Consider the following 11,332-nt stretch of genomic DNA (forward strand, 5'->3'; position numbering starts at 1 on the left):
ATGTTCAAGTATGTTTATTAGATGAATCAACAACTTAAACTATAACATTGTAAATTATAGCATACTAAATTTATAACATATAATCCAGAATTCAAACTACAACTTACCTTTGTCGACTCCTCCTCTGGATATAATGGTTGTTTAAGAAAAGATACAAAACTCTGGCATCTAGCCTCTTATGCACTGGGTGTTTCTTATGGGATACAAAATACTAGTTGTTAATATCATGGAAATCAGTTTTCAATTTATTTATGATAATAAGGAAAATAACAAATAAATGATACTTATACATACAATGGGGTTCTCATTGTGAATGGAAATGCTAAAGGGTCTACGATGTTGAATCTACCTAGACTCATCACTAGTAGCCACACCCTATACAATAAAGAATGTAATTAAATTTCATTACCACAAACATCTTACAAGAATGCATTGATATTTAATCACTTTACAAGCACCTAATTACCTTTCCCTCATCAATGGGTTGTTCCTCACCCCCGCACTCTGCCCCCCACTGACAGGTGATACCTACAAGAGAAAATAAAGATTAGAAACCATATAATCTCTAATATCATATAGAAAAATAATAAGAACACAACTTAATACATCGTAGATATCTTACTTGACCAAATAAAATAGCCAAGAGTGTCCTCCTTAGTCATCAACTAAACATGAAAGAAGATCACATACATGTATAATTCAGTATGGGTTAAAATTTCTCTATTATAAAGATTATCTCTAAATCACATATGTTGTAACAAAAAAATGTATACACATATCAGCATAGTAGGATGACATGCCTCTGCATGCCCCTCCTCTCTCATGTCAAGGTGTGTAGTCTTAGTAAGCATGTTTGGTATATCATCCTCCTCAAATACAAATCGATACTTATTAAGATCATCTATGAGACCCAAACAAATATTCTTGCATATTATGCAAGTATGGGCTGCACAAACATGTGATGAGCTCATCAATGATGAACTCGCGCCAACATCATCAACATAGGGAGGCAACACTAATCTAGCTTGGGTAATCAATAGGCTACTTGATCTATGAATTTCTCTAATAGCTTAAGAGCTAGCCTCTATAATGATATTAGGATGCTGCACTCAGGGAGGGGGGGTGACATTAGTAGGGAGGACAAAAGTGCGAGCTTTCTTCCACTAGGCAAAGGGTCTATTTTGAGGAGCTCCTCCTTCTACATCCACGTTGGGCCTCATGCTCCAATAGTTCACCTTGAGGTGCAACACAAATTTGGCATACATTTTTTTAATGAAATAGAATGGTACCTCTAAATTGCTATGTGTAGGGTTGTCAAAAACCATCCACCAACGATCCCAAAATTTTGTACGTATAGCCTCATTTGTACACCATTTCATTGATAATTTGGGCTTTGTGCGATCTACTAGTTTACCAATTTTTGGGTTTGCAAAAAGGCTAACTATATCATCTTTAGTTATATTTAGGGCCGCAACCTCATCATAGTCCAACCCATCATCAAACATGGCATGCATTTGCTCATGCTAGTGAAGAGTTCAATATTTGTTTCATTGGTAAGTGTTTCAACTTTATCCACTATGTTGTTTAACATGGATAACATGGGAGCCAATGTGGGTACATTGTTATATGTGGTATGCAAAACCCTTAGTTCGGTGAGATTTCCAAATATCAAATCTTTAATTCAAGGATGGTTTTGAGGCTGTAGGGGATCATTTGGTGGACAATTATGAGGGGGTACTAGATCATTTGGTGGAGGGTTATGAGGAACATTATTTCCTGGCTCTGTATCATCATTTGGGTTAGCCATACCTATTAATTTGGAAAACATAATTTCTATTAAAAACAACCTAAATTTCAACAATTTCAACTAAAAAAACCTAATCTTTATCAAAATCTATTTAAAATAACTAATTTATAATAATATTCATTCAAATCATAAAAAGACACAAAAAAATTGCCTTTATTTGATACTCATTCAGAAATCTAATACCCAAAATGGAGCACAACAATAAAACCCCAAAAAACACAATGCAAAATAGCTCTCGAGTTTTTAAAAAAAATCTATGTTGTAGGTTTTAGGTATCTAATTTCATATTGGATACTTGATATGATATTGGATACCTGATAATAGATCGAGTATCTGATAGTTGATCGGATACCTGATTACCGATCGGATACCTCAATAGGCTTGGCCCAAAAATTTTAGCCTTAGTATCAAGATGGGTGGGAAAAAGCCATAGCAAATTTTGAAACGCTTTTAGATGTTTTCAAACTCCACTTTTTTCACATTGCCACTTTTTGGCACACTTGATCTTGCACATACCCACCACTCAAATATTGGAGATTTCTATTAAATTACCATGTTCTCCATTAAACTTGGAAGAGCTTGTGTTTATTTCTATGAGATAAATTTTATTAATTGAACTCTATCTGGTAATCATGCTCTGCCTTGATTTCATTTTCTTTCTATATGTTCTCTCAACTTTTATCTTACTTCTCTAGTATTGTACTTCTCTCACACAAGACAAGATAATAATATCTAAAATAAAAAAGGGAGAGTGGCTGATTTCTTTTAGTGCTCTGAACAACTGGGATGTGTCTCACAAAAGTCCATGTTCTTGGAAAGGAATCTCTTGTGATAAATTCAACATCATTATGGCTATTGATCTTATTCATGCATTATTTTCTGGCAACTTAACTTCTTCTATATGCACCCTTTCTAATCTTACCACCTTCATTGTTGAGGACAATGATTTTAATGGTCTTTTCCCAACTAGCCTATTACATTCTAAGTGTTTGTGGAAGCTTGATTTGTCCAGTAACCACTTCTTTGTAGTGTTGCTTGCTGGTATCTCCAAATTGAGTGAGTGAAGAGAATTAAACTTATCGTACAATGCTTTCAGCGACTCCATTCCTCCAGCCTTTGGAATGCTGCCAAAACTAGAAGCTCTCTTCTTTTAGGAAAATTAGATGATAAATATACATGAACTTATTTAATTTTACAAACATTTTGGATCATACTTCATGTTTAATCATGATGAGGAACAATAATCAAAAACATTTGTACAAAATTGAGAGTCACTTTTTCTTGAAACACTATTTATTTTAAGCATGTGACCTATATGGAGATAGTTTGGAGTTCATTATTCGCTTCATTTGATATATGAAGTTGTCACTAATGGAGACTTCCCCAAGGATTACTTGTCAATCATTTTGTCCAAACGTTGAAGGCAAGAGATAGCTGAAAATGATTTCTTTTTAGGGATATAAAGAGTTAGAAGCTTCATTATTTGATTCAGAATGAGTTTAGGGAATGAAACATAAGTCTTTTAAGACTTAAACTTTTGTTTATTTGAAATCCTACTCATTTTTTTGCGAAGAAGTCATATACAATATTTGTTAAAGATTTCACAATTCTATTTTTATTTCTTTGAAAGTCTTATTATTATTTCTTAAAATCAAATCAAAAGTGGAAACAACCATATGTCACAAAGGTGGTACAATTAGTTCCTTTCCCTTAAGAAATTAAAATAGTACTTTAGAAAAAATTACACTAATTAACTTGGTATGAAGCTCTAAGAGTGGAAAAAAATAGATCTACTTATTGGGCATAAGAAATAGAAATTTCAACTTTACTTGGTGGATCTAATAGCCAACATGATTTGCAAGATATGCAATGCAATGTGACTCAAATGCTAAATTTGTGAATGGTCACCTAAAATGGCACCCTTAGTGATAAGCTGATAAAAGACAATGTCATAGACTCCAAATGCCCCATACACTACTTTGCACAGATCTCCCCACCTCTCTCCACAATATGCCACCATTCCCCCCACTTGCCACAAATTTAATGTCTAAGAATTAAAACTAGCACTTGGACTGAAAAGAGGTACAAGGGGGACGGTGATAGGTATTTAATTTCAAATCATAAATGAAGATTTGCATAATAACAAGTTTTAAAAAATGTAGGCCTACAAATATGTATTGTTATAGAAAGTAATCTACCACATAGTAGCATCAAATAGAGTCATAGCTTTTGTGAGTCCTAAAAAAGCATAGCACATCCATGAAAAGATATAATTATTTATTCTCTTGTTCCTTATAAGGTGAAATGTTATAATTCATAAGTGACCATAATTTTCATGAATTGAAGAAAGTAAGCAATTTAACAATTAGTACTTTAAAAGTAGGTGTGTAGCTTGTTCTCTTAATGTGGCAAAAGTATTTTAAATATAAATTAAGTCCATAAGTAATAACTTTCAAGAGTTAAAAGATAATATCATTTATTTTAATAAAAATAATTCTAATAATTATAAAATAAAATCTTAATGAACTATTGGCACCAGAGTACCTAAAATAGCCTTGAAGTTTGTATAGTTTTGATACAAAGACAAGTTTTTATTACAATATGGAAATGTATAACCTCTAGAACTTAGTTTGTCATAGAACATTTTAAAAAAGGGAACATTAAACAATTGGGATATTTTTCTTTATTTTTTTAGTATGAGATTTGTGATGTAAACCACTATATTATTATATTACATGGAAAAGATAATCGATCAAATCTAAGAAAAATTCCACCACTGTGAGCATGATGTAGATGCAACATGGGCATACACAACTCAATAGAACTTGGAAAATGACATAACTACGTCAAATTTCCACCGTAAAAAAGATAGGAAACAAAATTAAATAAAAATGTTGCCCTCATACATTATGCTCTTCAATAAAGGTCTATATCACCATCAATGTGACTTCTTGAAATTGTTGAATTAGGTCATAATAAGAAATGTTCATTCTAGACCAATGTTCATAGAAAAAGTTGTACACCTTTTACACCTACGATTTACCTTTTCACCAAGATATTGATTTTCTATAACCTTAAGATTATTTTTCATAAACCCAAACTAAATTTTATGCTTTTTCTTGATATAGATTGGAATCAAACTCTTGAAAGAAAGAGACAAATCTAAGTAACCTTTTTTTTGTTTGAATATTGGATGCAGACATTGTGATTCCTACTACTTTAGGTGGAGGTGTGTATGTAAACAAAGATCATGCATTTGCCTCACTCTGAACCCATTTATCCCACAAAGATTGAGATATAAATTTTCATTTCCCAAAATGATAAGATTGCATATTAAATGGAAAAAATATTCGGAAGACCATGACTATTAATATTTTTAACAACCTAATGGTGAATTTGCATCCATTATGAATGTCTCCTCATTCCAATGGCAAAAAAAAATATTTAAATATTACGTTTAAATTTTTTAATATAATCCCTAAATTACATCTCTAAGTTGAAAAAGAATATTATAAAATTTACTCTCTTCACTAATTTTACTATCACAATTTAGTCAAAGGTAAAGTGACTAAAAGTGGATAACCCTTATTGATGTTACTTAAAAAAAATTGAGGATTAATTTAGCATTTTAGAAAGGATTTACAAAATATGTTCACAAAATCATTGAAGCAAAGGGAAAATTAATGTCCCATACTATTTTTACTTAGTAATTACATATAGAGTGTTTGTGTGAAGCAGGGTAAAAATAATTGTAGAAGAGGGGAATAATAAGTTGTAGTGTTGGGATTGTTCCATCATTGAAATTATTTCACATGAATGGTAGATAAACAATGAGTTGCACCATGTAAATGAAAAGAATTCCATACATCATGTTGATGTAACCAAATCTCGTTAAAGAATATTTCATAAATGACACAAGATAGATGTTTCAAAATACCATAACTCTTTATTAAAACTTCCACAAGTCTACTCTGCATCTACAATGAAAACAAACACCTACTTATTACATTTCCAAAAATTACCATATTTGGTAGATTTTTGGGAAAATGGATTTTTCCATTTTTGGTCATTTTTAAAACCCATTCTATGAACCCCGATTTTTCCCAAGAAAAGCCCCTAACTAAAGCAAGATGAATTGCCAACTAATCAATAAAATCAGAAAATACGATTTCAAATTTATTATAAAAACAACTTTAAATTTTTTTTGGAAAAAACACAAAAAGCCACATTCGGAGGTCAAGACAAGATTTCAGGCTCCCGAAAAAATGTCAAAATAGCCACCTATCAAGCTGAGCTTGATCGATAATCCAAATAACTCCTCCTATTGCAACTACCTATAAAATTCAGCCAAAACCCACTTTTGAGTCAAAAGTTATGACCCCCAGATGTAAATCTTGACCCAAACTCACATCTGAGTCAACAACCTTGACCCTCGGATGGCCTTCCATTGCATGTTGCCTTTAGCTATGATGTCAAGAAGTTTTTCTCCAAATTCTTAGTGAAAGTGGATAATTTGCCAATTATGTACAAATATAATTCTTTTGCACTATCACAATGATTTTCATCCCATAACAATTTCAACGACTATATTTAAAAGTTAATCATAATTGGTAGTAAAGATGCACTTATTAAAAAGAATACAATTTGATCGATCAAAGTGAATAGGATGCACAATAGAAGAAACCCTAACTTAAATCCCTAATTTGGAAAAGTAAATTAGAAACTTTACTTTCTTCACTAACTTCACATAACTAAATGGCACATAATTGATCACAATTTTAGTCAAATGTAAAACATTTGTCATTATTTAGTGCGCTATTTTTTTTCTTCTAAAAGCTACTATCTGATTTCTTGTCTACAAATTTTTGCATACCCTTTGTATACAAGGGCATAAAAAATGTCAGGCGGGTAGGTAGGACTTGGAAATTAGGAAAGATGGTGACAAATTCACAAGTGGGAACAAAGAGTGCTCCACCATTCACAAGTAGGTTGTGTGTCCTTAAGAGAGAAAGTGGATAAAACCATAATATAAATTTATAATAAATTTTTTGTCAATCAAAGTTTCAAGAAAGAGTTTTGTAAATATTAGATATGAAAAGGAAGAAAACTTTTTTAACTTTAATGTTCATCAGTTATGGTTCTTATTTGATAGAAACTCTTGGACCAATCTATGCACCAAGTGCTCATAGCTTTAACTATTTTTAATGCAGTTTCTTGCTCATCATAATAGTAAAACATGGTTATTACCCTAGGAGGGCTTTTATTGAAAACAAGACAAAAGTATTGTAATGGAATTTTCTCAACCAAGAGATTATCATTTTGTTATTATTAGATCTGTTAGTTCGTAAATGTTTATCGTCAATAATGTCAATATTACTTTTCATCAACAATGTTTATCACATTTTGTGATTTATGATTAGTGATGATAAAGAGTAGAGAGAGATCTCAAATGATAAGTTGTAGATCAAGTCTAACTAAATTTTAAATGATAAAGGAAGCAATATTGTTCAATATTTCTTTCCATGTCAAATAATCCATCCATTGCATTTTAGCAATCAAAATAGTACTAAAGTATTATCAAGTGTGTTAATATTAATTCATTTATATTTCTTGTAGATGGAAAAAAAAAATTAGAAAAATTGTGCAACCCCATTGATTCAATAGTACACAACTATTAGAGCATTTGTAAAAAACATAGTTATAACAACTAAATTTACAATTATTAAAATATTTATACAAAAATATTAACTATATAGCAACTAATAATATCATAACCTAACTACCAACTAAAACTAATTAAAAGGGGCACCAAGATAAACAATTTAACTAGCCTTGCTCTAAAACCAATAATTCTAAATGTCTTTGAATTCTCATAATAGATCAATAATTCTAAATGTCTTTGAATTTTCATAATAGATCACTTGGTTTGAAAATCAATCACTTAGGTTAGAAATGATTCTAAATGTCTTTGAATTCTCATAATAGATCACTTGGTTTGAAAATCAATCACTTAGGTTAGAAATAGTTGATCATCAGAAAGAAAGAAAGCAGGTGGACAAGGTGGACAGAGGAAATTGATTGTTACTCTTATGTGATATCCTACAATTATGATTCATCAACATAACAAATTACTTAATTATGAGAAAAATTATTTTAAAAATAAGAACTTTGTATAACCATAAATAGATTGCACGCAAAAGACTTACATGGAGTTGAGTGATGCCCTACCATAACTGTGCATTGGAATAGGTGGTATACCCTGTTCTTGAAAAACTTGAGTGATTTTACGAGTTTTTGTCGCAACCGGATTTAAATCATATTATATTGTTAGGGCAATAAGGTTTATATGGCCAATAGGGACTTAACTACTAAGACGTGCAAGATAAGACTTATTAAGAGGATGCTCTATTTCATTTTCTGTTTATGCTTGAGGATGTCCTGTTTCTTTTTCTTCTTGAGGATACTCTATTTCTGTTTCAACTTGAAGATGCTCTATTTCTGTCGTATCTTTATGTATTTTTGCATCTTGACAAGGGATCATACCTGTGTTTGTGATCATATTTTCTTCCATTACGCCCATATTTTGTTGGTTATCTGCCTCAGCAGAAATATTGCATTCCTTTTCTATTATTTGCTAAATCAGTTACATCTTCCAGCAAATTCTCGACACAGGATCCTCTTGTTGAATTACTAGAGCATTCTCATCGTAATTAGTGTGAGTATTAGTATCACCTTTCTTAATTTCTTCCCCAATCACCCATTCTTGTGGAATTTCTAAATGCTCAGCTGTATCTTCATCATCTGTTGCTGAGTCCTCTTCTTTACCAGAGGTAGAGACCTCTTTTTGTCACTATCGTTTCCTGGTCCTACACTGCTGAATTATGTGGTTTAGGTCTCATGTTTTAGGTTTCTTATGTTCTTGTCTTCATTAACTACATAGACAATATGGTATAAACCATAATTATTTGATAAACATTATCATTACCTATTAAATCTGTGTCGAGAATTTTCTGGAAGATGCAACTGATTTAGCAAACAATAGAAAAGGAATGCAATATTTCTCCTGAGACAGATACCCAACAAGATATGGGCGAAATGGAAGAAAATATGATCACAAACACAGGTATGATCCCTTGTCAAGATGCACAAATAAATAAAGATACGACAGAAATAGAGCATCTTCAAGTTGAAACAGAAATAGAGTATCCTCAAGAAGAAAAAGAAACAGGACATCCTCAAGTATAAACAGAAAATGAAATAGAGCATCCTCTTAATAAGTCTTCTCTTGCACGTCTTAGTAGTTAAGTCCAGACTGTGAGATGGATCTTCCGTTATGGAGAAGAACAGGGACCTGCGTGTATACAGGATTTGTTTGGAGAAGCAGCTCACTTTTAGTGCGCAAATTCTCCTCCAAAACCTCGAATTTAACAGCCTTGTGATTGAGAGCAAGGGCACAGCTCATTGCAAAGGGAATCGTTTTTATGAGCAACATCTTCACTTGCTCTTCTGAGGCCATGTTTCATACAAATCTTGTTGTTTTGCTCCATTCCCCATTGGGCTTCCTTCTAAAAGGGCTACTTGTCAAGACGTATTTTTCATCATCTAAGCAGAGACATTTCAATCCAGTACACAAGATATCAAGTCTAAGTAGGTAAACAATACTTCAAGATCGATAACATATGCACACAATCACATGTTCAACTTAGAAACAGGACTCCCATTTAGCGCTCATGATTGTAAGAAGGCACACTTCAATGGCTACCCATTTCATTGCAACTACATTCAATCCAGCATGCAAGCCATCAAGTCATAATGCAATGCTTCAAAATTGACAATCGTATACGTAATCACAATTTGAAACAGGGCACACATTTAGAGCTAATTATTGCAATTAAAGGTGCATTGCAATGGCTACCTAAAGCTGAATTATCTGCTCTTAACTGTTAAAACTTCATGAGAAATTCTTAAAACTCTGAAACAAGATAAAGGATGCCTGGTCTTATACCAGAGGTGTTGTCAAGCTTAAGCTTGAGCATTTGCCCTTCACACATGACATGATCCTCTGCCCAACTGGGATAGAAGAAATCATTGAACTCAGCAAACTGCAACCCCTCCAATCCCACCATTAAAACAACAGTAATACTCAAAGCCCACCAAAACAAACCAGTTACTTTTCCTACGCTCGCCATTGAAGCTAAAATCTTATAGCTAAAACCACACAACTACGCTTGAGATTGAATTCTGATGGGCATGAACAATACAGGAAAGAGCAATTTATATGATTTGGGGCAGTGAGACTGACTTAGCTTGCAGGACACTAAACCGGATTAAAATAAAAATAAATAAAATGGTTAAAGAGGGGTTTCGGTCTTTACCTAGTCATGGGTGAAGCCAGGCTGGAATCTGCAGTACAAGTTGCCATTGCTGCCCAAGAGACAACATCAATACTGATCAACATTTTAAGACATTCATTGGGTATGTAGAACACATTTATCTAGATAATTATCATCTATGTTGAATAGCCAATATACAACTGACAACCTCTGAATTCTTAAATAAAAAGCTCATAAAAGAGCAGATGATCGGATTGATAAACAGTGAACAAATAACATCTTTGTAGACAAATTTAGCCTAAATAGGTTTTCCTCAGGGCTTCAATTTAAGAAAAGATGAACTAAAATTTTCTCTTGTCTAGTGCATATTAGACACACACATATATATTCTACATGTGCTAACTTTTTATTTTCTGCGCAGCTAGGAACCTCACCAGCCTAGCCGATTGTAATTAACAAAGACTAAAAGTAGCAGTCAAATCAAAAGGCCTGTCAAGTTGGAAGTTCCAGACTCCGTAACCACTAATTTCCCCAAAAAAGAATAAACACAAAATTCTGAAATGTATTTTTGTTTCACCTTCATTACCTTGTTGAAGAGGGTGCCAAGAAGGTTGAATGTCATTGACTCCAATCCTTTCTCCACAATAAAATATGATTTTTTGAGACTTCTCTATCTAATGTTTCATCCATCCCAAATATTGTGAGGAGCACAGCTTCAAATGAATGCTAGGAAATAGCAGTAATGTAGGCACGGTTAGTTTAACCCATTTTAGAAAATGTTATACACACATATTAGAAAGTCATTGAGATCAAAGAAGAGTGAACACATTGATTCTTATGTCTATCCATACTAACATATTTCAGAGTAATTAAGTAATTGCGCAAGTGATTGTGGTAAAATAAATAGAATCCATACCCTTTTAATCTCTTGGAATGTGTTGATGTACTATCTTCTCAGGAATGGAGAGGGACATTCAATGTTGGGAACAATATTTCTGATGGCCTCACGAAAAACAGATCTCTAAGCTAGCTTCCTCTGACATGCATGGTGAAAGAGGGCAACGTCTATACAGCCACGAAAATGCACTTCCTTACGAAGGAGAGGACTTGGAATTTTTTTTTGGAAAGTTAGGAAAAGCAATGTAAAGCAAGTGCATTTTCGTGGCTGTTTAGCCACAGGCGTGAAAGAGTG

At 32.8% G+C, this 11,332-nt stretch overlaps 1 protein-coding gene across 2 annotated transcripts; it reads right to left on the reverse strand.

Moving 5' to 3' along the window:
- Positions 1-8,834: 8,834 nt before the first annotated feature.
- Positions 8,835-10,865, reverse strand: LOC149538373 (putative glutathione S-transferase GSTU1). 2 transcript variants are annotated; one of them, XM_089802805.1, is made up of 2 exons: positions 10,727-10,865; positions 8,835-10,231 (listed from the first exon to the last, which is right to left on the reverse strand). In XM_089802805.1, the coding sequence occupies exon 2, from the start codon at positions 9,994-9,996 to the stop codon at positions 9,772-9,774; it is 225 nt and encodes a 74-aa protein (XP_089658931.1). In that variant the 5' UTR covers positions 9,997-10,231; positions 10,727-10,865; the 3' UTR covers positions 8,835-9,771. Both variants share the same exon structure in this region, with proteins under 2 accessions (XP_089658931.1, XP_089658932.1).
- Positions 10,866-11,332: the final 467 nt, after the last annotated feature.

The sequence above is a fragment of the Cupressus sempervirens genome, chromosome 9 (assembly GCF_028749045.1).
Source record: "Cupressus sempervirens isolate cs-2001-9-10 chromosome 9, ASM2874904v1, whole genome shotgun sequence".
NCBI classification, from domain to species: Eukaryota; Viridiplantae; Streptophyta; class Pinopsida; order Cupressales; family Cupressaceae; genus Cupressus; species Cupressus sempervirens.

What these genes read in the sequence shown, in the direction of transcription:
- LOC149538373 (XM_089802805.1), bottom strand. Translation starts at nt 9,996, where the DNA reads ATGGCGAGCGTAGGAAAAGTAACTGGTTTGTTTTGGTGGGCTTTGAGT.